Source organism: Oryzias latipes, chromosome 11 (assembly GCF_053564925.1).
Source record: "Oryzias latipes strain Hd-rR chromosome 11, Olatipes_Hd-rR_3.1".
In the NCBI taxonomy this organism is placed as follows: Eukaryota; Metazoa; Chordata; class Actinopteri; order Beloniformes; family Adrianichthyidae; genus Oryzias; species Oryzias latipes.
This window is the reverse complement of record NC_136247.1, coordinates 4,982,646-5,009,705: the sequence shown is the minus strand read 5'-3', so window position 1 is coordinate 5,009,705 and position 27,060 is coordinate 4,982,646. Positions and strand designations below refer to the sequence as shown.

Here is a 27,060-nt window from a genome sequence, read left to right as displayed (position 1 = left end):
GCACCCCACCACCACCCAGGAGTTCCGGGCATCCCCCCGCCCCAACCCCAGGTACGGGCCAGGACCCCCCAAGGGAGACCCACTCCGCACTCCAGGCAGCCATCCGCCCGGCCAACGGTTGGTCCAGGGAGGAGCGAGGCAGGGGCCCGCCGCCCCCGCCCAGGAGGGGGGAACCCCGGGGAAAAAAGAGGGCCCACAAGGGGTGTTGTAAATATGGCCCGACCAGGCTCGGCCACAGTTGGAAATTTGGCGGGGCCCAGCACTCAGGAGCAAGGACCAGAACCCACCCCCCAGGGACACGAACACCCCCGGCTCAGATGTAATGTGAACCCCCCCACCGCGCGGAGAGAGCACCGCCGGGCCCAGGAAGCCAGCACCCCGGGGACACAGCCGCCGTTGCAAAGGGGCCCGTACCCCCCACCAGGGAAGAGGCAGGGGACAGATGGTCCTAGGTCCCACCTTCCTTGCAAAATGTGTGTGCGTGTATGTGTGTTTGAGAGAGTGTGTGTGTGCATGTGTGTGTGTTTATGTTGGGATGTATATATTGAGGGGGGAGGGGTGTGTGTACTAAGGGGGGTGCGGTTAAAATTGGCGGGTAGGGCACTAAGGGGACGTCTCCTGATTACTCACAGTGATGTCCCCTCACCCTCCCCACCAAGGGGCCCTAAATGTCTAAGGTGCGGTTAAAATTGGCGGGTAGGGTGCTAGGAGGATATCCGCTGCTTGCTGGCAGTGATGTCCAAGCACCCCCCCTACCAAGGGCCCTACATGTCTAAGGTGCAAATAAAACCGAAAGAGGGGGGGCCCACTCCATACGGCAACCACAGGAGGGGGGTCACTGCCTAGTAAACCCCCCCCCCCAAGGCTCATCGCAGGCTAAGCCCCCCACCCCCTCACCCTATTATGAGGTTATATGAGGAAGGGGGTAAGTTGGGGACAGATGATAGACTGTCCCCCGGTGGTCAAACAGCCGTCCCCCGCCCCCCCCCCCCCCCAGCAAGGGGGCCAGGCCCACCCAGCCCCGGGGCCCCACCCCCGGAGGCGCAGACACCCCAGGCCCAGCACCACCACCCCCACACAGAGAGAGGGGAGCCAGAAAGCGCCGCCCCCCCCCGGAGCAAGCCCAGGCCCCCACCCCCAAACGCCGGCCCTAGAAGAGCTCTGGTCAGGCCTCGACGGGACCGAGGCAGCCAACCGGCCGGGGAAACCGCCGATGGCCTCAGCGGAGACCCCGACCCGTCAACCCCCCCTGCCCCGTACCAATAGTGGCCCCCCCCCTCCCCCAGAATGCCCCCCCACAGGACAGGGCCGACAAGACCCCCACCCCACCCCACCCCCAGACCCCGCAGCCGAAGCGGATGACACCCAGAGCGACCGGGGGCCCCAAGAGGGTTGTCCCGTCCCGCCCCAGAGCCAGGGAAGGGCCGATCCCAGCCCCAGGTGTAGACGGGAAGCCCATCCAGCGCCGCTGGGCCCCCCCCCCCGAGCAGCGCCCCCCGCCAACCCCCCCCAGCACAGGCAAAGGGACCACCCCCCCAAGCCAAGCCAGACCACCACCCCACCCCCCCCACCACGCACCCCCACACCCAAGCCCAGAGGACCACGCAGCGCCCCAGGCCGCCCCACCCAGGCGCCGGACCCGACCCCCCGACCAACGGAGCCCCCACCACCCCCGGCCAGGCACCGGAGGCCCCGACCCCCACCCCGGCCCACGGCAGAAGGGCAAGGAGCAGCGACGACCATGCCCCCCCCACCCCCTAAGTCACGGAGTTAGCTATGGGAGACCAGAGAGACCGAATTCTTTCAAAGTTACTTGAACTTTGGGCTGACATTTTTTCCAAGCTGATATGATCAAGCAGCAGATTTCTGTGTTGACTTATATTTATATTTTTTTTGCTTTTCCAATTTATTAAAATAGTTTTTTTAGCAATGCAAAGAGTTATGAAAATGATAGAGCCTAATCCTCCTTCCACATCGATGGCACTCATGTCACCAAGCACACAAAGTGACGGTGAAGCTGTGATTGAAACCTTAAGCCAGACTGATAGATCGGCACATACCTGCTGCCAGAGAGCCTGGACAGGCGTGCAGAACCATAGTGCATGCATGTAATTGTCGGGTAGATTACTGTCACAGTGCTGACAAATGTCTGAGTTACTGAGACCCATCTTGAACATCCTCTGTCCAGTGTAGTAAATTCTGTGAAGAGTTTTGAAATGGATTAGCTGCAGATTTGGATTTTTTGTCATTTTAAAGGTGTTTAGACAAAGTTCTGACCAAAAACTTTCATCTGTGCTGATGCTCAAATCCGCATCCCATTTTGTTGTCGGAAGTGAAATATTGTTATCTAAATTACATAAAAGTTTGTATATTTTGGAGAGAGTTTTATTCATTGAGAAATTGATCAGAGTGGTAACTACATCTGGTAGCTTTAAATCGTTGTCTCTGTATTTAAACTTTTTAGTAATAATTGATTTAAGTTGCTGATATTCCAAGAAGTTATATATTCCATGTTTGTCTTGAAGTTCCTGGGGAGTTATGAATCTTCTATCAATAATTATGTGCTCTAGTTGTTTTATGCCCCCTGCTTGCCAAGCTGGGAAGTGGATAATTTTTTTGTTTATGAGGATGTCTGGGTTGTTCCAGATGGGTGTCATTTTGCACGGTTGAATTGATGATTTTGATATTTTGAGAAATTCCCACCAGGCTGTTAAAGTGGCATTTATATTAATACTTTTGAAACAATCCTGTTTTTTAACTATTTGACTAATAAATGGAAGATCTGACAGGTTGATCTTTCCACATAACGCCTGTTCCAAGTCTAACCATGAGTTGGTTTCTGGATTATTTTTTAACCATTTTAAGATGTATTGTAATCTATTTGCAAGAAAGTAATTGTGGAAGTTAGGTAATTCTAATCCTCCACAGCTTTTTGCAGATTTTAAAGTTTTTAGACTAATTCTTGCAGGTTTATTGTTCCATAGAAAGCTTGATATGGATGAGTCTAATGTTTTGAACCATTTTAATGGCGGTTGTGTGGGAATCATTGAGAAGAGATAATTAACTTTGGGTAAGATTTTCATTTTAACCGTGGCTACCTTGCCCATAAGGGACAAAGGCAGGTTGGTCCAGCGTGTTAGGTCGTCCTGTATGTTTTTCAGTAATGGGGTGTAGTTTAGCAGCACCAGTTCTGATATTTTGGGGGAAAAATAAATACCTAGATATTTTATATTGCCTGATTTAACTGGTATTGTGAGTCCTTGCTCCGCATTACTGTTCAGTGGTAATAAAACAGATTTATTCCAATTAATGGAATAGTCTGATATAGAAGAGAATTCATTAATGATTGTTGCCGTTTCATTAACAGAATGTATATTACTTAAAAACAGTAATATGTCATCTGCATAGAGACTAATTTTATGATGGCTGTGTTTGGTTTTAATTCCTTTAATACTCTCATTCTGTCTTATTGCTGCAGCTAGAGGCTCGATAAATATTGCAAAAAGCGAGGGGGAGAGTGGGCAACCCTGTCTAGTTCCTCTTCCAAGAAAAAACCTGTTGGAAGTCTGTTTATTAGTTCTAACTGATGCATTGGGGTTGTGATATAATATTTTGATCCAATTGATGAATGATTCTCCAAACCCAAACTTATGGAGGGCAGCAATGAGGAACTTCCAATTTACTCTATCAAAGGCTTTTTCAGCATCCAGTGATAGTATAGTCATTTCCTGGTTTTTGATGGTGGCAAAGTCTATTATGTTAACGAGTCTGCGGACATTGTCATCCGAGTGTCTGCCTTTGATGAATCCAGTTTGATCAAAGTCAATTATGTGAGGAGTGACTTTTTCTATTCTCTGTGCTAGTGCTTTGCAGATAATTTTTACATCTGCATTAATTAAAGAAATGGGGCGATAGCTTGAAGGACTCGTGGGGTCTTTGTCTGGTTTTAGAAGAAGGATAATGTTGGCAGAGTTCATGTTAGGTGGTAGAGATTGGCTTTCATTGATAAATTTTACCGTTTTATAAAACGTTGGTGCCAGTTGTTCCCAGAATTCCTTATAAAACTCTGCAGGAAAGCCGTCAGGCCCTGGTGCTTTACCATTAGGCATAAGTAACAGAGCTTCATGAAGCTCAGACAACGAGAGCGGAGAGTCTAAATTTGTGATTTGATCTTCGTTTAACTTGGGCAGGTTTATATTGTTGAGAAATGAGTTGATGCTTTGTTCTGATGGATTGATCTGTGGAGTGTATAAGTTTTGATAAAAGTCTTTAAACGCATTATTAATTTTTACCGGGTCATGGGTGACATTCCCTGTTTGGTCCATAATCGAAGTGATTGTTGATTTTTCTTTATTAATTTTAAGCTGATTAGCTAGAAATTTGCCAGATTTATTTGAGTTTTCATATCTTTCCAGTCGAAGCCTTTGTATCTGGAATTGTGTTTGTTTATTGATGATGTCATTTAACTGCAGTTTTAAATTTTTCAGGTCGCCCAGTATGTGTTCCTGTGCAGAAGCAGCATAAGCAGTCTCCAGAGTTTTTATTTTATTTCCTAATTCTAATAAATCTGCTTTCTCCTTGCGTTTTTTATGCGTTGAATAAGAGATGATTTTCCCTCTCATGACTGCTTTTGCTGCTTCCCAAAGAATACTTGGTGATATTTCAGAAGTATCGTTGAATTCTAAGAAGGTTGCCCACTCTTTTTTAAAGAATTCAATAAATTCCTGGTCTTTTAACAGAGACGTATTAAACCTCCAGGTTGAACCCGAGGGTCTGGGTACTTCCCTTGAAATAGTAACAGAAACTGGTGCATGGTCACTGATAATAATTGGATGAATGTTGGAACTTTTAATTTCTTTCAAAAGGGAGTTACTGACTAATAAATAATCTAAACGAGATTGTGAATGGTGAACTGGAGAAAAAAAGGTGAACCCCTTAGTGCTTGGATGACATGAGCGCCAAGCGTCGCAGAGACCCAGATCATTCATGTACTGCTTTAGAATACTTGCAGACTGCCATGTACGCTGGTTTGCTGCTGTGCTGAGTCTGTCAAGTTCAGGGTCCAAAACAAGGTTGACGTCTCCTCCTATAATGATTGTGGAGTCAGAGTGAGCTGAGAGTGAGGTGAAGAATCTGTGAAAGAAGGAAGAGTCGTCAACATTCGGGCCATAGATGCTGGCGATGCAAAAGTCTTTATTCTGAATGGATATATTAATGATTACAAATCTGCCTTCTGGGTCAGTAACTGTATCCTTATGAGTAAATGTAACATTTTTATTAATCAATACTGCAACCCCTCTTTGTTTGGAGTTGAAACTGGCAGAATACATAGCTGGATACTGGGAACAGCACAGGAGTTGACCAGCTGATAAAGATAAATGGGTCTCCTGCAGCAGAGCTATATCTACTTTAAGATCATTCAGGTGATTTAACACTTTCAATCTCTTTGGCCCAGAACCAAGTCCACGCACATTCCAGCTAACGATGTTAAGACTGCTCATAGCTGTTCTAACCGGGAGAGTGCAAGGCTAAATAGTGCGTGTGCCCGTCCGTGTGCGCGTGCCCGCTGTGCGTACCTGCTACACTGACAAGCGCTATGCGTTGTGGGTGAACGTGTCTTGGCTATGAGCTGCATGTTACGTGCGTCCTGTGTGAGCCTAAGTGAGGTTTTTGCAGTTTATCAACGTGTGTGTGCGGGATCGCGTGTGCATGCTCTTATGCGCGCTAGTATGCGCGCGCGCCCGTTCCGTGCATAAATAAATACTCACCATGGTTGCGTTGACTTTACCTGATTCACATATGAGGACATGGGAAGGGGGGGGGACAAGAGAAAAGAGAGAGGGAAAGAGAAAGAACAAAAAACAAAAACAACGAAACAACAACAGAAACATGAATGTGAGAGAAAGAAAAAACACTTTTCCTGAGAGGTGTGGATTATTGATGATCCGATTATTTCCTAGTTAAATAAGTTTGCGGGTTTCTTCTGGGCAGCGCAGATGTCAGTGCGCCTCTGAAAGCCTTCAGCACAGCCAGGGTGTTACCTCTGGGTCCCGGAACAGCTTGCCATTCACAAAAAGTTTATCAACAGCAACCACCGCGCGTGCTCCAGCAGACAGGTGCTTCCTCCTCAGCGGGAAGAGGATTTTCCGACGGCGGAGGATCTCGCCTGGAAACTGATCATTCACGCTATAATGTGTGTCTTTCAGCTCGCGCCCTCTGCTTTTTACCTGCATCTTTTGTTTATAATGTTCAAATTTAGCAACAATAGGACGGGGACGCTGATTGTCCGGCCTTTTTCCTCCGAGCCGGTGAACCCTGTGAAAGGAGATCTTCTGGACTTCTTCCTTGGGGAGTTTCAGGTGGACCTCTATAAGGGACTTAACAATGTTCTCCGGGACTTCTCCTGCCTCTTCTGGAATCCCTGCGAACACTAGATTGTCCCTCATGCTCCTCGCCTGAAGATCCAGGAGGGTTTCCTTAATGGATCGGTTTTCCTCAGAGAGACGGGCGGTGTCGTGGCCCAAGAAAAAAAATCTTTTTTAGCAATATTTTTTTAATAGAGAAACATAGTAATGTCACAACAGGGGGAGCTGTAAAATAAACCACAACTTTAACTGCGACCACGAAGGAGCAAACCCCCAAACTTCCTCTCCCCCCGTCGTCGTAGATCAAAGGAGGATCGCCGCTGGGGGGAGATGAAACTGACTTGTGAGGAGGATTACTGGTTTAGTGGTGTGTTGGTGAAGGATGGACAACACAACATGCTCAAGAAGACAGTTTAGCATTTTTACACAGTGAGAAGTACCCATCACTGAGAGGGATGGACCCTGTTTTCAGGCGTCAGACTGCCTCCTCACGCTCACATAAAGGCAGGAATTGTGTCCGGGGGGTCAGCACAGACTGGTTTAGGGTTTGTTGGAAAGCTGCCCCTGTGGGCTTTAAAATGACCCTCAGCAGTGGGAGCATCGACTGTAAAATAAGAACTGGACTGAGCAACCCCTCCCTACCCCCTCGTGTTCCAAACAGGAAGTACCCACTGGTCCCAAAAAGCCAAAATCCCATAGACATCTATAGAAAAATAAACAGCCATAAATCAGTCATTCAGTTGATCAGAATAACCATTTTTGTGTTTTTTACATGTTCTTGATAATCCTCTTTTTTAAATGATATTTTTGCTGTAGCACAAGATATTCAAGTTAAAACTGACCAATCAGAGAACTCAATAAAAGTAGGCAGCCTCGCGTTGAACGTTCAAAGATTGACAGATTCTCCCGAGCCCATTTTCAGTGAAAGGGGTGTGGCTTTCTAATGTTCTCTCTTTTGATCGGAGAGAGTGGTTGCCATAGAATTGTAGACGGACCAATCACGGCTTACTGAGGACATCTGGATCCAACATGGCGAAGGACATGTGGAAAAGTTACTGAATTGACTTCATTTGGTAGGAACCAGAAGCTAGGCATTTTCTATGGGAGACGTTATATATTATATATGTTATATGTTATATATTATACAATATATTATACAATCAATGCGCCTAAACCCCACCCAACATCGAAAGTTTGAGGGAAGCGGGGAAGCCTACTTTCATGTTAATTTTCATGATAACCATGCTCCGAACCACCACTGGGTTTATTAAAACATTCTGTCAGGACCTTCATCTCATTTAACATATTCAGGATTTCACTGAAAATGCTTGCACAGGATCTGAGAAATAAGGACAAAAGTCTTAGGGAAAGCTAAACTGTGTCTCCTGTATGTCCCATCTGTTGCCATTAACACCTGTGGTAAGTTATGCAAGAGTGAGACTGTCAAAAGAAGATGATGGATTGACGCTCAATGGAAGGAAAACATCAACAGTGGATGATGAAGGTCAATGCAGCAAAAACACTCAAGATCTTTGAGATGTGACCAGTAACCTTTGGATTACTTACTGTTTGAGCTGTTTGTCTGGAAAATGATGCGCTTTAAAAACAATGAAGTACTGTGGATACCTTTAAGCTTTGAATACTTTTTACTCTTATTGTTTTTGTCTCATTGTCACCCTGTTTTACCTTCCATTGATTTTTATTTTAAATCAGTGTTTTGTTTTCTAGATTTCCAGTGGGTTCAGGGAGATGTTTGTGAAGTCCAGCTGATGGTCTACAACCCCATGCCTTATGAACTCCGCGTGGAAAACATGGTGGGTACATTTCTTTACACTCAAGTCTGTTTTTCTTCTTTGGCTTGAGGTTGTTCCCTCCGAAAAAATATTTCTTTTTAAAAACGACCTGCAGTACAAATCTAAAAAAACGAAAAAACTTGAATAACATTCTAAAATAATAGTGGAGGGGCAGAAATTGATCCTCATTTGATCATTCAGTGACAGGACTGTTGCCTAGTTTCATGTTTAGTCTAGGGTTATATATAAAACTCTTCAGTGTAATCTGCTGCTCACTTTCTAGACTATCAATTAAGACTTTTAAAACACAATTAAGACAATAATCTGGTCTAAACTGGATTAAAACAATTGATTTCATTTATTCTGCCTGTATCGAGATCATTTAAGTTAGTGGTCTCCAACCTTTTTCAGGCCGTGGACCAGTTTGATGTTAGAACATATTAAGAAACATGAATCCACGGCTTCAACAACTTTATGCAGATTTTTATTTTATTTTGGAGTCTTGTGTTTTCTCATCAGATCTTTTCTGCTAAAAGAAATGTTCTAAATATGTTTGTTTTTTGTCAGCATTGCTATCTTGGGAGTTTCAGTTTAGTGGTCGGTGCAGACGTTTTAACAAAGTTGGAGATAGAATTTCAACACATGACCGAGCGACTTGACATACGTCATGAGGTCAAGAATGAGTCGCTTGTGGTGAAGAGAATCCAGTAGTTCTTCAAAATACAGCTACCTTTAGAATCAGATTATAAATAAAACAGAAAAGTTGTAGGTTGGGTTTTTTCTCTGCATCCTGGTACCTACTCCTCCACAGACCGACACCCGTCCGTGGTTGGGGACCACTGCTATAGACAGCTTCTTTTGTAAATTCATGTTTTATATGGAAATTAAAATGAATTTGTTTTTACATTCAGGTTTCGTACTGTCATGAAAAAACCTGGAAGAATTTATGAAAATGAAAATGCAATTTCTAGGTCCTTGAAAAGTTTGTGTAAACTGACATAGTTTTGGTAAAGGCATGAAAGTTGAATATTTTGGATGCAAAAATACATTAAAATATTAGAATTTAAGGGGATTGGAATTGAAATTGTGGCAGAAGTTCAACCTTACACTTACGATGGCAGTTTTTGTCGCCATAAAGCAGGTCGAGTTGTCATCAGTTCAGAGTGCACAACGCTTTCAGCCTGCTATCGGACATGGATCGTGAAATGCTAGATGATGTCAGGGAAATGTTGCTTTAACAATGAGAACTGTGGCTACTGAAAGACCCTGATCAGAAGCGTGCAAAAGCAAAGAACTACAAGCAGGCTTTATTTATGATGATTCAGTCCTAACAACAATAATATCAGGCACAAAGCAGCAAAGTCTGTGGGTGACCTGCTGGATGGACGTTGTTTGTGTGGTCGACTTTGTCAACTTCGAAAACATTTTTTTCTGATATTTGCTATCATTTTTTAATGAGCTAGAACAGTTTTAGGCCTAAAGCGATAGGGATGCGTCTAATACCTGCATTACTTGAATGTGATGTGTTTGAGGTTATTTATGGTGAGTTACTGAGAAACTGCTATTGTTTGTCTGGGGTGTTTTCATGTATTTTATTGACGATCTCCGCCTGCCTCTGCAGCTTCACATCTAGGCAAACTCCGGCTGTAATCACAAAAATAAACAGTTCATACTGGTCAATAGAACTGCATCCACCATTTTTCTCTGTAATATTTGTGGATAAAGTCAGAAGGAAGAGCAAAACAGACTGGTGATATTGTGACAAGCACATAAACTAAACTGATCACGTCTATGCTTTTCACTTTTAAATGCAGTTCTTCTTCTAGTTTTCATGAGCAGATGAAGTCAGCTAGTTTGTAGTTCTTCAGAACTTAAGGAGGAAAATACCTCTAAAATTTAAACGAAGGTCACCTGTGTTTTTTATCTATATAGCGGCACCGACTACAATAGTCTCACTAAAATGTGTTTGTTTTTAGTTTTGAAAATTCAGTTAAAGTTAATGGAAAAGGGTCGGAAAAGTTATGGAACACCATGGTTAAAAAAAGTGTATGGACCCTGTGATGAGGTGAACATAAACATCCAAACTCAAGTGTCTTTTTTTGTGGATCCTCCCTCAGTCAATGAACACCTAGACAAGATTTTTTCTGAAGTCATTCCTAAAGTTTTTCCTTGAATTGTTGTTTGTTTCCAAATTTGATTCCTTAGTTGTTCCAAAACATTCAATCATTCCCAAATTAATTTAGCCAAACCTGAACCTTCATTTTTGTCAATGAAGTCCCTGATGTTACTTAACAGGAATCAGTGGTTCAATGCTTTTTTTGTTGTTGCTGCTGAAACAACTTATTTGTTTTTCAGCCCCAAACTGTGGATTTCTGCTTTCCTTCACAACACGTGGAAGGAATTTACATAAATATCTGTTTCCTGTCTCAAAATATTTAAAAAATATGTTTTTTTTTTAAAATCAAGAATAAACCTAAACTGTCTGACCTGAAGAGGAGGAGTCTGTTTTGTACCTGTTTTAAAGCTAAAACAATCCAAATGAAACAAAGGAGGAACGTTGCTGATGCTAGCATCAGCGGATTCCATTGGACAGACCAGATGAGGTGAAAGGCACAGCACCTCTGCTGGGGTGTGGAGTCATAGAGGGGCGTAAAGCTGCCAGATGCAGGTCTGCTGCTGTGAGGGACCATGAACTCTCAAACCTAAAGAAGGTCAAAGTTTTGTGTCATGGAAGTCACTTTATCCTACTCATGTCAGACATCAGCTTTCAGGCTTTTTCTGTTAAGTTTGTGTCTTTTCTCTACCCCCAGCCATTTAATTCAGTTTTGATGCCCAGAAATGATCAGTCAGCAATGTCAAGCTAACAAATATTTCACCGGGCCTTCTCAGGCATTCGCTCCTGTAAAGTCAGCCAAAACACTCACCCTGAAGAGTCCCACATGAAAGGAACAGAAAGTCTTAAAGGAAAACTCCAGCTTTAATGTCTGCAGTGTTGTGGCTGTCTGACTTTCAATTCTTTCAAGTCCACGATGCTTCCTAAAGCTACGCCTTCTCTGAGTGGATAGAAAGGCTGCAGATGCCGACTTAAGCATTTTGTTCTGCACTTTTTTTGTGCTGAAACCGAATCATTGACCTTTTCAAAACGAGCTGTTTCCATTAGGGAAAGCTGAGTTTGTGGGGTTTAATAACGGCGTGCTGCCCCCCGGAGTGAAAGCGGGCAGCGCTTAAATCACAGCTACAGCGCCTCTGAGGCTCAGCTCCTCAGCAGATCCCTCTACAGTGAGGTAGCGTCTGCTGTTCGGGACTGATGTGATCATTACGTCAGCTCCGTCTGCTTGTTGCGCACGGGGAATGCAAATGCTGTTGTTCTCTGGGTTATGATGCAGAAAAAGTCCTTTTGCTCAAAGACTGCCACCCTTCTGAAAGTAGGAGCAGCAGATCTGTCATCAAATTTAATTTTCAGATTCATTCTCAATGATTAAAAAAATCTGATAAAAAGCTGCAAATCAACCATAAAGACTAAACTCCCGGTTGGCTGTTGTGGTTTAAGGTCAGGTTGTTTGATGTCTCCATGTCAGTCTGTTGAAGGCGTTTACAGAGGAGGTTCTGCTGTCTGTCACGCTCAGAGTGAGTTGGAAGAGGTTCCAGTTCCCATGATCCCTCTTTCTTCTGTGAGACTGATTTCCAGTCACCTCTCAGCCGTGCAGTGATTTCCTGCAGTGTAATGCAGACAGAGATTTTATCTGCAGAACACAGAGGGGAGGCGGCTTAAGATGAGGAATCACTCCAAATCTTCTCTGAGATGCAATGAGATCTGAAGAAGGGTTCTTTCTGCAAAGGGACAAACAAACCAGAGCAGGAAACACTCATTTCCAGCATGTTTTTGTTTCCTGGTTCTGGTTCAGTTGGGTTATCTGTTTGACTTCTGCTTCATCCTGTGCTGCACTCAGGGTTTGCTGACTTCTGGAGTGGAGTTCGAGTCTCTGCCTGCAGCTCTCTTCCTGCCCGCCGAGTCCGGCCTGTACCCCGTCACCCTGGTGGGGGTCCCACGCACGGCCGGCAACATCACCGTCAACGGTCAGTCCAGCTGATGAGCCGCTGCACGACTCTTCCACACTGACTCATGCTGAGCAGAACCATTGTGCCGGTCACCTGTTGACATCAGTGGGTCATAAGCAAGCAACACATGATGACCGATCCACATCTGCCACGTGCAATCTGCTCATTTCCAATGCTATAATTGATCAATTACCTATCAGTTTTGTCTTTACAAGATGAGCTTTTTAAAGACCCACTCCGGTCATCTTCTGATCTATTTTCAAATCGATCCCAAAGGTCTTTTAATTATGATTATGCCGTTTTTAGCCAAAATCAAAAAACCCATGTAGTTTTATAGAACGTAGTTTCTGCAGAGCCGGCCTCAGCAGCGAAAACAAACAACATCCAAACTTTTGCAAAGATGCCTTTTAGGCAAGCGTTTAGCCGATCACCGCTAGCTCCAAGGAGAAAGTGGGTGTGTATTTTAGTCTGGGGGCGGGGCTGCCAGCACAGACTCTTCCTGGAAAGGGCTGTTCCTCACTTTGTGATGTCAGTGTGAGAATCTGCTTGTTTTCATGGGTTGGGAGGGGCTGGTGCTCAGAGCGCAGGTTTAGAGGAATTCTCAAAAATATGTGAATGGATCAAGATGCCGCTTTGGGGTGGTTTATCATGAGAAATTAACATTATAGTGCACTTAAAAGCTCAAAAAGTAGATTTTGCATGAAATGAACCCTTTAAATGTTACCCCCCCCTCCCACACACACACTTCATGGATTCATCTGCTTCCTGTCTGCTTGGATTGGCAGGTTACCACACGTCTGTGTTTGGCGTGTCCAGCGACTGCCTGCTGGAGGACTTGGTCGGTGTGAAGGCCAGTGGCTGTTTGGTGGAGGTTATTCCTTCTCTGCCACGCCTGCAGCTCAGCACATCGCTGCCAAGGTTAGACTCCCCCCCCCCCCCCCCCTGCAGCTTCACCCTCATCATTTTCACAAACACAGCCCGTCTTTATGCAGCAACACGTCATTCTCTACTCACAGCAGAAATGATGTATGGTTCAAAGATGCGAACGTGAAGAAAACTGAAAATCCGTCCCATAATGTTTTCAGTGAAGCACGAAAGTGTCATTTTCAGTTTAAAGACCCTTTTACAGTTTTCATAAGCAACTACTTGAACAATACTTTTGTTTTTTTTGAATGTTGGTTTTAAATTCTGCCGAATGATGTTCAGGTGACCCACTGCTGCCGAAGTCACATCTGAGTGCAGCAGATCAGCAGCTTTTGATGTGGAAGAACCTTTTTGTTCTGTGGCCTTGAAGTATTAGAGCAGCAGACAGATGAGGCACATCAATGACAAAAGTAAGACGAGGTCTTCGGGGTGTTTTCACGCCACACACTTCAAAGCTGGAAGCGCTCTGAGGTGGCTCTGTTTCTGTTCAGGCAAACTGCAGCCCTGTGCTGTTCCATTCCCAAAATTAGCCTGGAGCTGTGCTTTCCTAACTCTGTAAGGATCCAATGTGCTCAGTAAACCCTCTGTCTGTGTCTTTAATAAGGGCTTTATACAAATTTATTCTAAACTTTTCACACAAGATACTTTTTTGTCTGTAAAATGGATCTGTAGAGTCAAAAATAGGAAATCTCTGATTTTTTTCTTTCTAACTTTTCTGAATTGGGCAGTTCAGCCAAGTAGTGTGTTATGTTTTCGCCTTGCATGACAAAAGAATGTAGCATGCACTTAGCATACACATTCACCATCCACAAACCAGTCATCATTCTATCACTACATGTTCACATACATTTATCATGTATGTAATGTGCATTTATCATCCCTCCATCATGTATTTCTTATGAATTTGTATGCATTCACCATGCTTTCCATATGCATTCTGTGAAGGTTCACAATTAGTCAATGGACAAAAATAGGTGTATCTTGCAAGATCTTTTAATATGTTTTTTTTTGTAGAGTTTTTCTTTGTAAAGGAAGATAAAAAAGGTACAAAACAGAATAGTTTCAAAAATAAAGTAATTTGGGCCCAACTGAAAACATAACTAAATGAAACAAAACAAGCGGGACTAAACTGAACAGGCCTGACCAGACTTAGCCATTAAACTGACACACTGGGAAAGCTTTATAGACAGGGAAAACCCATACTGGACACATGAGGGAGAGGAAACTAACTAATCAAACATTCAAACTAATTAATCTGATTACAAAACAGGGAAACAGACACCAAACAAAATTCATATAATACAAAAGTAGTCTTCAAGAAAAAGTGGACTAAATCATTTCCTTTAAATAAGCAAAATGAAGTCCATGAGGAGAGTTGGCAACCCCTGCAGTTCCCCAGTGGAATTTCCCAATCTCCTCTGCTGATTACTGTGGATGGCTCACCTGAGATGGAAACTCAGAAAACAAACAACTTTTTCTCACTTAAAACCAATCAAATTGTTAATTCATTTTAAGTAAACAAAGTAAAATTAACGTTTTAATTTAAAGAAAAAATAAAGAAATACTAACACCTATGTGGTGGTTTGAGGTCGAACCACCACACATTCATAATGCATTAATGGCATATTTTGCTTGTATTTATTATTTATCCTCTTTGCATTTATCATGTATTCATTATCATGTACTCATTCATCGCTTGGCAACTTCCCTATCCCGCTGTGTTTTTTTTAGCCACCCCATTCCCGCCCGCAGCAGAATTTAAACTGCCCGCTCCCGTGAGACTTGCGTTGGGTCCCGTGGGACCCGGCAGGACTCAATCCCAATGCACCTCTCTAGTTCAGTCTAATCAACTCACCTGTTCAGCGTCCTACTTAAGTTCCAGGTGTGCGGTTCAATCCTCTTCTTCCATTTCTGCGAGCTCTGCCTTCCTCACCCCACCCTCCTTCCACCTGTGAGCCCCGTTGGGGGTAGTTTAATACCCAAAGTTTTCTATGGAGATCTTTGTTTTATGTATCTGAACGGAGCCTTATGGCTTGGATTTCTGTTTTAGGTCTTTTTTTTCCCCATTTTTTCCGACTAGCCGACAAACACCAGTGTCACCAATTCTGGACCCAGTAGCACCATAATGCTTCCCCCTCCATGTTTGACAGCCTCTGAGCTTGAATATAATTTCTTTTCAATCTTTGGAAAACATAACCTTTCTGCTAAAACTTTGATTAGACATGAACTTTTTGAACCCTCTTTGGATTTTTGTGGTGGATATCAAAGATTAAATTGACTTCTAAAGCTTAAACGTGGATCACATTTTTGTCTTTGTCCATTCTGGATCAGGTCGACTCACAGCTCTCAGGCCACGTCCAAAGAGGAGCTGCCCAGCTCCGTGTCCGTCCAGCTTTTCAATGGGGAGTTGCAGCAGCTCACCATCACCTTGGAGAACATCGGATCCATAGACATCGAGACTCTGGAGCTCACCTCCAAGAACAGCAACAAAGGTAAGAATAAGAAATCCTGCAGTGTCTGCGTTTGCTGCTGTAGCCTTTTGTCATTCATCCTCTCTGCACATTAAATGGAAATAATTGGCAAAAACAGATGAAAAATAGAAAAAATAGACACGTGAGAACAACAGCAGCTTGAACTTCCCCTACTGATGCAGCCATGAAAGCCTCTCCTCATCTTTCAAACCTCAGGGACTCTTTGTATTCAACACCAGGTCATATCCCAGCACTTTCTCTTCCTGCTCTGTCTGAAGCACAGAGACATCTCCAGGAAGAGCTGAGATGGTTTTCTGCAGTGATAAATGGAAACGTGTAGCATTGATGGAGCTCTGGGCGTTGTGCCCCGTGATGCCTCAGAAGCTCTTCTGTGCCATTAGCTTGTCTACAATCCCTTCCTCATAATAGATTTCTGATGAACAGCGGCAGATATTGGCAGATATCACAGCCGGATGATGATTTACCACATGACGTGTTTTTATAAAGTCATACAGATAACCAACAGTCCTCGTGTGTCTTTGGGACAGTCGATATTATGTCCATCCAAACGTTGCTCTTTATGGTAGCCTTTTTAATTGACACCTTTATCCCTTGTGCTATCCTAGACACTTTACCATTGGGAGTTGGGTCATCTAGACCCACTAGACCGTGCTCTGAACCTTTTTTCTTCAATGATTTGTGATCTTCACTGGTGTCCATGGATTACATGAAATCTTTCCACCTTTATCCACCTTTGTCATTGTGACCCCATAGGATAGCACAAGGGTTAGAAAGAGGCTCTGTTTCCGTTTACATTATTATTTTAGTATGAAAATATGTAACCCTAGTAGTCTGGCGGCTTTTTAAAGTTTTTTTCTTCATTACAATTTGCTCTATTAATTTATGTTTAAATCTGTTTTCTGTGGTCTTTTTAGTGCAACCCAGCTTATTTTTTACTGATATATTTTTTAAATAATATTATTTAATAATTGCACAATAAACATGAAACTGCCCAAAAAATCAATTTGGATCGGTAAATGTAGACTTTTTTTCACAGGAATTAAGAACAAGCATTTTTTTTAATGTTTTATAACAAAAGATCAAAGGTATGGAGACAAAATAAACACCTGGCTACGATCCTCAAAGTTCCAAGGATTTATTCCAAGTGTTACCCTAATTATGTCATTACTATTATGTTTGTTTGATACCAAAAATATCAGAGCTACAAACTTTTTGAAACCTGTATGTTCTGCAAACTATACATATTTTTTTGGGGGGTGGGTTGTCCTTCAGAGTCTGCTGAATCTGACATTGTTTGGATTTTTACATGCTGTCCCTGCCATTCTCAGAATGTTGTGGAAAATAATGTGGTCAACAAGGCCGTCACACTTTAGACTCCATTATTTATCAGAATCTGCTGGGTGTTTTTTTTTTAATTGTCTTTTTTTTTTTAAAGATGATCAGTGTTTCTGCAGGGAGTGCATGCATCCCAAATCCGGGGCTGACAACCTGTAGACCTCGTCGCATGCAGAAAAGGGAAGCCACTGATCACCAGCATTGATGTTCTGCACTTTTGCTTTGCTAGTCGGGGTGTATTGGAACTGGCTTGTCAGTTGTAAACATAACCAGGCTCTAATTAAAATAGTGTGGATTTAAAGATGTTCATCTGAAACTGTCTCCCCCTTTGAACCACAGTGATTCTGTCCCAGTCTGCTCCCTGCTGGCCACAAGTTAGTCTCTGCATTTCAAACACCCCCTTTGAAGTTGAACTGTTGTTGGAAATGATTTATGTTGCAAATATATTTCTCCCTTCAAGGACAGATTATTTTTAAAGTTGGATGAACAAGCAAAACAGAGCTGCAGCTCATGAGTGGAATGACAAAATGCTTTGGTTTCAGTAACAGCAAAGTTAGTTTTGGAGTTTGAATCTGCTGGCTGGTGCCTGTAGATGTCATTATAAGACGGCAGAGTTGTGGCTTATTCATCATAACCTGTGCTCTTTTGGAACCTACGTTGGAACAGTGAGCTGTCCGTTCATGCATGTGTTTAACTTTAAAATTCTTGGTGCTTTGAAATGCAAACTACTAATAAAATTATTCTTTCAGTTTTTAATTTCCACATGCCAATAAAGCAATTTAAATCTAGGCATTTGATTAGCACGTTTGCTGAAAGAGGAAACGGTTGCCATGGCAGGTCCGGATTTGGTCCTGACCCGATCCAGATCTAGTTTCCTCTGATGGTCCTCTTGGTTCAGCAGGTCTGAAAACTCACCAACAAAACAACTCTTGTCCTCTTGAAAATAAGGAGGAGAAGTCTGTGGTCACTCACAGATAAACCCTTCAACGTGAATGAAGACGTACTGTCCACGGACCAAAGGCAGGAGATGCTGTGAGATCAGTGTGTTTGGAGTAAAAAAAGCAGTCAGAGTGACTCTGAAGAAGGAGGAATCATGAAGTTTGGAAATGCATGCTGGGTAATCGTTGTGCAGTCAAGAGCTGCAGGAGCTTCTTTGGAGATGCCAGTCAGAGGATGAGCAGGACTGTCTGCCTTTTTTCTTTTCTTTTGTCCTGTTGTGTTCTTGACGGCATAGACATTTGTTTAGATTTCATCCTCACACGTGATGCTTCTTGAAACTGAGGAGCAGGAGTCTGGCGAGCAGCAACCATCTGGAAAGATCTTCACATTTACTCATGAGTTAAACTTTCCTGCATTGCTGTCAGTTTTACCATTCTGCTCTGTTACACCTCAGGTCATCTGGGTCAAAATTCACAGCTGATTCACTTTGTTCCATTTTCCTTGAGTTTGGGAGCAGTTGGTAAACTGATGATGAGGATATGGGTCTGTTCACACAATTATATAGATCTTAATGTCGATGTAAAAGGATGTTTTGGATTTTTAAGTTTAGTAAATAGGGTTACTAATATGAAAGCTCTTGGCCTCCCCGCCATAAGGGATCGCCGTTCTAAGAACTGTGACATCAAGAAACTGCAGAAAACATAAATTCCTCCTTTTTCTAACTCCGTTTTTTTAAAACACTTTTCTATAGTTTATTTTTGGAGGGTCTCAGTTTACTGTGAGTACACCGCCACACATTTCACAGCACTACAGGAAATTATTAAAAGACTTGACATATTTAGCAGAATTCTGTCAACACGAAGCCTCGTTGCTTTTGTTCGCTTAGTAATGAAAATGGCATAAATGTCTTTTCCATGCTGGTTTGTTCTTACCGTGAGCAGCCGGCTACTCGGTGTGTTCTGGTGAAAGCAGTCAGGCTTTTCTGTCCTTTTGTGCGCTCCTGCAGCAGCATCATTAAAGCACAAAGATGGAACTCCTGTAAGCAATTAAGTGCCACATTTCAGCTGTGAGACCTTTGAAGGCCATTTTAATGTCAGATCAGCTTCTGTCTGGATTATGTCACATTTTTTTAAATTTAATTTGGGTTTCACTTTGTTCCTAAAGGCCATCTGTGCGAGTGTTCAAACTCAACTCTTTATCTAGAAATGGAACATGCTGGATGCACTCTTGCCACAATAATTATTTGAGCATTTAAAAGGATTTTGCACCATTTTGGTGGATGTTTTGACTCTTTAGTTTTGTTTGTTGTGCCGCACGATTCTTTTGATCGTCGCAAGATAAAAATTAAATCAACCAAGCACAGTCCTAAAGAACCAGGTGAAATAATCATTTATGTAGTCTTTATGTGGGAGGGCCAACCATCATGCAATATTTCAGATAGAAGGTGCCTTTTCAAGAGACCAAATCTTATGTTTACCATTTGTTTCTCTAAGATCAACAACTGTGTTAAAGTGGTTAACACAGTTGAGCGCCGTTTACTAGCAGGTTGGATTCGACTAAAGTGTTATTTTTGTTTGGCAAATAAATCAGTCCAGATTAAAAAAAAAAACAAAACTATTTGCTGCAGTCATTTGTTGAAAGTGTCATGGACATTTGTGTAAAGTGATAGTCATAGACATTGTAGTTAAAGTTACCACCCTCCTTCCCTTTCATTTTCAGATCATTTAGCCTCCGTTTAATGATCGCCTCAAAACTCCTGTTTATTTCTCCCTGTGTGGGCCCTAACACAACGGTAAAGACACGATGAATGAATGAAGCGTCTTAGAAATACAAAGAAGAGAGTCACGATGGTGAAGTCTTGCAACTGTCATCCTTTGGAGAAATTATCTCCGTGTCTTTCTGAAGTTTCCCCTCAAAAACAGAAGAAAGACAATCTACAGAAACTAACAGAATGTAAACGAAATTAATCATTTTGCCTTTCCAATATTGGCACTAATAATCATTATTAAGGCAAATTCACATTCATAATATTGCAGTTTATCTTTTTGGGTCATGCAAGTAAAGAAAACCTGACCCGTCTAAAGCTTGGATGAACTTCATCCATCAGGTTGTACAGATTCCTTTTTCTGCTTCATTATGTTAGTTATTGTTGGAATATTTTGGCTCATCTTTGTCCCAAATGTCCACTAATTTTCTTGGTTTACTTCCATAGTTTTATTTATATGATTTCCAACAATGGCTATGTCCGAATTCTCACCCTAACACTTACATAGTGCACTATGTACTTCTGCAAACTTTGTTTTCCTCAGCTTTTTTCATTCGAATGAAAGCTTTAATTTTGCCACCAGTTGTTTGATAGAACTCTCTCAATTTTCAACATTTGTTAAAGATTCTTTTGTTTTTCTGTATTTAGATTTGAGCATATATCTCAATTCTCATTGGCTCGGATATCTGTTCTGTTTGTGAGAAGAGTTTCACACCTCGGCAGCTCTGAGGGCTTAGAGACAATCAGGTTGGCTGAAGGTGGGCGTGAAGGCGCTGTTTGAAGGTTAAGTGTACACCCGTGTGCAATTCTCCATGATAAATTTGCCATTTTAAAACGGCATCCTGGTGTTTTGGTTGAGTACAGTCAAAAGAGGAGGGGGGGTTCGGCAGGGGCTAGAGTCCTGGTCTCTGCTGTGATTCCCGTCTGTGCGCTGGAAGCGGCAGCGGGATCAATGGCTCTGCTTGTTTGGATTTGAGATGCGCATATGGAGTGTGCCTTTGAGACTCATTTTTATCCACATCTGCTCTTGTAATCCCATCAGAGAGCTTGGGTTCGAACTCTTTTGCATACACGTTTGTGGGTCAGTTTTCATGAGCTTTCCAGCTTAACTCCCATTGCATCCTTTACAACAGCCCTGTAACTTTAACAGTGTCATTAAAACAGCTGGTGTCAGACCTCCATTTATATTCTGCAGCAGTGCACCTCCAGCAGCTGTTCCTGCACACAAACATCTGTCACAGATCATAGATGCAATGTTATAATCTATTATGATGTCACTCATTTACATCCGCTCCAACAGCGATTCACACACCAGCACTCTGGTGACAACATATTTTCAGACCTCCACAAATGGAGGGAGGGGGATAGGAGTCTGTTTTTTGTTATAGTCAGTGTATCACCAGGGTTTCTCAATGAATGATTTAAACAAATGTAATGCAGTAATCAAGGAATCGTTCTCACAATGTCATGAAATTAGGTTGGACATGAAAGAGTGTCATGAAGGGCTTTTGTTGTTGGCCTTTTTTCATTTGACCACCTAAAGACAACGCCAACAGCCTCTGGAGCGCTGGGAAGTAGTTCTTCTCTCTGGTCTTTGCTGTCAAACTGCTTGGCGTTTGTGAACAAATAAAGACCTTTTGCTAAGTCAGGCCCTGGCTTGGAACCACCGCTGAAACCAGTCTGGTGGTCAACTGTCAAGAGTGGGTTTGCACAGAAAACAGTGGGGACGGCATCTCTGTAGCCTTATGCACCCCTGTTCTGTGGTAGCTGAAGGAATAAAAGATGAGAAGGGACCCAACAGGAAGCAAAAGCATTAGTCAGTCTACCGCGCTACTGGCACGTTCTCCATTTTTAGGGATGTTTGGACAACACCTTCCCATTCATTTCAATGGGAGGGTGTGTCCAAACTTTTGGTCTGTACTGTATGTTGGTTGATGTGTGTAGCAGTGCCTTTATCTGTAGATCACAGTTCAGAACGTCAAACTACAAACTACATTTATTCGAAACACAGTAAATCACAAGTTCTAAAAGGATTTACTTTAAAATATAAAAAACTAACAGAGTTTGTGAATAGCCTGCATGTGTGAGTCTAGTTTGTCGTCTGTGCTTGACTTGGTGTCATAAGAGTTTTGTGTATTTTGTGTAAATGAGTGTCTGTGTAGCAGCTGTACCTGTGCGAGGCACGCTGGTGGACCGTACAAAATATCGGAGTTGTAGACCGCTCGGTGAGCCAGTAGAGAGAAATTGTTTATGCACATTTTTTAAGGGCATGTTGCGAGTGACAAGTCATGGCGAACACTTAAGCTACACAAAACGGTGAAGTAGGCGGGATGAAGGCTTGTCGTATTGATTTTTTAATTTGTGTGTTTTTTTACCTCCCCGAATCCTATGCACCGCACAAGGGGCCTGCTGGTGCTGTCCAAAAGATCCTTTCACGGCAGCCTGGCTGTTACAAATGAGGAAATTAGACAATGAGAGTGTAGTTAGTGTGAACGTTCTATGAGCAGTTGCGTACCCCATGCATGCAGCATTTGCGTTTGGTCATTTTGAAGCCAGTACTTGAACCTTACTAATGTCCAGAGTGTGGCCTAAGTACACCCACAGCATCATCCGCATGTCATAAGTGTGTAAAGTCTTAGCCTTGCAAGTATGTATGATACATTTACCACACATACACAACAGTACGTTCCATTCCCATGACGTCCCCTGAGGGGGCTGCATGAGCATCAACAGAACTGAAAGACAGACCCGGTTGGGCCCCTCCTCTTTATGATCCTACGTGGACCCGGACAACCCAAAAACCTGCAGCACCTGTACAGATTAACCTGGTGTATTGGTGCATGTGACTAAGGCTTTACTCTGCAAGGACATACATATTCACCCTCTCTGACAGTTATACACCATGCTGCCTAGTAACACCTGAAATGATTACAACAGGACCTTCCTGTTTTGGTTGTTTAGCTCAAGCGTTGAACATTTAAATGGATGGCTTTCATTCTTTTCAGGACTTTTGTTTTAACTGATTTCCTGGCAGGTGTCTCAATCTCCGTTTTTGTGCATCAATTTCCAACTGAAAGTTGAGAGTTGGTGAATATTGAAAGTGTTTTTTTTTTAAACTGAATCTGTATTTAATGCTGCCTACGTTCACAACCTCTCAGAGGATTTACGAGCTTTTGGAGCTGAATCAGGCAGTGATGAGTAAACTGTTGTTGTTGCAGTATCCCTACAATCCACTTCTGTAGTGTCCTTGTGATTAAAAAGGTCCTGCCAGCAGCATCCATGCTCACAAGTGGCTCACCTGCACATGCTTTATTCAGGTGATGTGTCATCCATCTGTGCTGAGGGCTGAAGTGGATGCAGCTGAGTCATTTGCTAGAAGGGGTGGGAGGCACAAATCAGAGTATCAGGTCGAGTGCTGAAGACGTCATCGCAACACTAGCAGCTTCATGGCCCCCTCCTGGGGGAGACTGTGACCACCCACCCACCCAAACAAGCCCCCCCCCCCCCCCCCCCCCCCCCCGACTTACGTAAAATTCTCAGACATCAGGAACATCATTGCTTTTCTTTTGCAGACAAAATGTTTGGGGAGTTTCTGAGCTGGGATCTGGAGGAAGCCGTGCGTCACCTGCCGCTGAAGCCCGGCCAGGCGGTCACGCTGTCGGTGAGCATCCGAGTCAAGCTGGACTTCTCCGGTCAGGAAAACCTGCTGCAGGACCTCAATGATGGTGAGAACTCAGAACCTGCTGCTCAGCCGCCTGATGAATACACGATGAATACGGTCATACATGATAAAGCCCCATCAGTTTTGGGGGTGGGGCCCCTTTAACCCTTCCCGCTCCTCCTGCTCTTTTGAAGCACATTAGTTGTTTAACCCCCCCAGTCCAAACCTTCAATGCTGAGATTAAAGCAGGAAGGCATTAGGTTCCACCTCTAAGGTCTTTGGTACAACCTGCCAATCATTTAGGAGGTGGAACTCTAGTCTGAGTTGTATATGTCCCAATTCATGCATCAAATGCTTACGTTTTAAAGTCAAGGCTTATGTAATAAAATAACAAGCACTTTTAATTGTTTTTGTAGAATTTAGTTGAAGTTTGTCAGAATTGACATCAAAAATAGTTTGATGGAAACTCGGTTCTGTTCAGTCCTCACTCATGTTTCACTTTGGATCAGTTCCTCGACCTGCATCGTTCGGTCTGTCCAGGTGCTTTTGCTGAGCACAATCCCAAATTATGCCCCCTCTTCCACCATGCCTGACTCTTCACTGGAGGGTTTATCTTCTTCAATGACTCTCTGAACTATCAGCGTTTCTCTGAAGAAAATGAATTACCCCGTGTCAGCCCTTTAGAGCTTTTTTTGCCCATTTAGCTTAGTAATCTAAAGATATTTGGGCTTAGAGACATGTCAGACTATTGAAAGACCTTGACGGGCTTCCTCCCTGACAGGTCTTTTCTTGCTGCTTTGAAGCTGGCTCACAAAAAACAAAAAGGTTTATTATTTCTGCACCTGCTTTGGTTTTTTTGTGGCGTCTGTCCCACATCTTGTTTTCCTTTGAAACCATCTCAAACTTTTGAAGACGCACAACTTGCAGTGATGCTTTTCTAGAGCACACAGTGAGAACGCAGTGTGAGCATGCTCAGAAGTGACGTGCCTTCTGGGGTCTCGCAGACGTCTCACAGCCGGTTCACGCTCTGTGTGCTCCGTTTGCATCAGTTCACATAAATAGTTTATTCACAGACATTCACCAGGCCTCTTTGTCCATTCCTAAATGAGCTGAGTGTCTCCTCTTCCTCAGCTGTTGTTCAGCAGTACCAGGTGATGAGTTTCTTCGTCTCTGAATCCTCCTTTCTTTCAGTTTCTCCTCTTGTTGAGCTTCTTGCTCTGGCTTTTCCTCCATGCTCTGTTGTTTTTGTGTTTACATCCCCCCGTCCTGTCTGCGCCGTCCTCTTCCTCCCCCACACAGTTGAACCACTTCACTGCAGACTGTGCTGATAAATATTAACGTCAGATCACTGCGAGGCTGCCCCTCCATCACTTCACCTGCTGCCTGCGTGGATTTGCGTGTGCTTTCTGATGAACACACACACCGCACTGCTGCGTGTTTATCTGGGCCGCTGCACCCCCATCCTCATGAGGTCATTTAAGCGATACTGTTTCCCTCTTTTAATTAGCAGAGCAATAATCCACACCCTGAATTAATGAGATAAGAAGCGTTTTCCTCCTAAACAGAAGTTCTGAACGCGGCTATTACTGTGGCATTATGGGATGCAATTTTTGCGGATGCTATCTTGGCCTGTAATACATAAACGCAGCCACGTTACTAATGTTGTGTTAATAAAGGGATGGACTTATTTGCATAAACTGCAGTCTGGTCTGTGAGTAGAGATGAAAAACTTCTGCTGTTTCTGCTAATTAAAGCGATTCGTCTTGATTGTGTTGGTCTTTTTAACAACTATTCAGTTGTAATGTGAATTTGCCGCATACGTGTGACTTCACACACCACCAGATTCTAACACTGGTATCTAATCGACAGACCTGTTTTCAGCCAAACAGAGATTCTTCTGCAGGGATTTTGGCTTTTGCATAGGTACTCTTTGATTTTTAAATACATTATTAAATTAAGTCCTAGACACATTTTTTAGGTCATGATTTAAAAAGAAAATAATAAACAATAATCCAGCAGTTTAATTGTCTTGTAAATGTTTTGCATTCAGTTGAGTTTTTTGTTGTGGGGGGGGGGGGGGGGGACTTTTAATGAGAGCCTTTTCTGCTTCAGTTTACTCAAAGCTTGAAAGTATTGATTGGACCGAGTCCTGCTTTGTAGCTTCATCTATAAATAAACAGATGTTTAAATCCTATTTGTTCTGTTTTAAAAGCTGCAAAAAAGGTTTTTCAGACAGAGGCAGCAGTAAAACATGTTACTGCTTCTCAACAATAGGCCCAAAGCATAAAAACAACTATTTCTGCTTCCTGTTTTAAAAGAAAATTAAAGGAAGAATTTGTACAATAGGTCCAACACAGTGGTCTAATATTGACTTTTGAGAAGTTTGCTACACTCCAGTCTTTCTCCAGGTTCATGAGGGTTTGATAGACTGTATTCTCAGAAAGGACAGAATTTGCAGTGGAAGTGATTCTGGAGCAATAAACTGCTCCTCCACACGCTAGAACGGTTCCACTTTTGCAGGAAGCGCTTGGGCTGTAACTTTTCTTTGAAGTTTCATTTAGAAATATGTTGAAGTTCTCTCTGACTGCTTTGGATTCTGCGCTTGTTGTGATTGTATTGAATAAGTCATCTTTTACTGCTAAATTACAGAGAATTCCATCCGACTATTTTTTATTGAGTTTATATTATTGTCAAGCACTCTTTAAAATACCTGGTAAATGAAACTGATCGGAAGAATGGAAGAAGTAGACTGTAGTGGTGACTTTAAGCCTCTAGCTGAGTGGGTAAGAGACACCCCCCCCCCCTCCGGTCTGTGTTTGCAGACCACGTCTCTGCCGCTCCATAGGAATAAGAGAGTGTGTTCTGTCTGTTGACACTGTTGATTCTCTGGAGACACTCTTTCAATGCTCTGCAGATGCTCTACTCATACTCCAAAGATGCCCTGAAGAACAGTTACTGCCCCCATACTCTTCTATTGCTCTGTAAACAGTCTCCAGACGCTTTACAGTCTCTACTGATTCTCTGCAGACACTGTTAATTTTCAGCACATGCTTTGCAGAAGCTCTGTTAATGATCTGCAGATGCTGTGCAGACACTTTGCAGATGCTGTGCAGACACTCTGCAGATGCTGTGCAGACACTTTGCAGATGCTGTGCAGACGATCTGCAGATGCTGTGCAGACACTCTGCAGATGCTGTGCAGACACTGCAGATGCTGTGCAGACACTCTGCAGATGCTGTGCAGACACTCTGCAGATGCTGTGCAGACACTCAGACACTCTGCAGATGCTGTGCAGACACTCTGCAGATGCTGTGCAGACACTCTGCAGATGCTGTGCAGACACTCTGCAGATGCTGTGCAGACACTCTGCAGAGGCTGTGCAGATGCTGTGCAGACACTTTGCGGATGCTGTGCAGACACTCAGACACTCTGCAGATGCTGTGCAGACACTCTGCAGATGCTGTGCTGACACTCAGACACTCTGCAGATGCTGTGCAGACACTCTGCAGATGCTGTGCAGACACTCCGCAGATGCTGTGCAGACACTCTGCAGAGGCTGTGCAGATGCTGTGCAGACACTTTGCGGATGCTGTGCAGACACTCAGACACTCTGCAGATGCTGTGCAGACACTCTGCAGATGCTGTGCAGACACTCAGACACTCTGCAGATGCTGTGCAGACACTCTGCAGATGCTGTGCAGACACTCAGACACTCTGCAGATGCTGT

The 27,060-nt window shown here is 43.3% G+C and overlaps 1 protein-coding gene across 2 annotated transcripts in view; it reads left to right on the top strand.

The window, feature by feature from the left end:
- trappc9 (trafficking protein particle complex subunit 9) overlaps positions 1–27,060 on the top strand; it is a 169,293-nt gene that overhangs the window by 37,929 nt on the left and 104,304 nt on the right. For both annotated transcript variants that reach the window (XM_023960198.2, XM_023960197.2), the window contains 5 exons: positions 8,094–8,179; positions 12,109–12,235; positions 13,003–13,135; positions 15,473–15,633; positions 23,245–23,397. In XM_023960198.2, the coding sequence (XP_023815966.1) occupies positions 8,094–8,179; positions 12,109–12,235; positions 13,003–13,135; positions 15,473–15,633; positions 23,245–23,397 (660 nt within the window). The remainder of the gene's footprint in view (positions 1–8,093; positions 8,180–12,108; positions 12,236–13,002; positions 13,136–15,472; positions 15,634–23,244; positions 23,398–27,060) is intronic.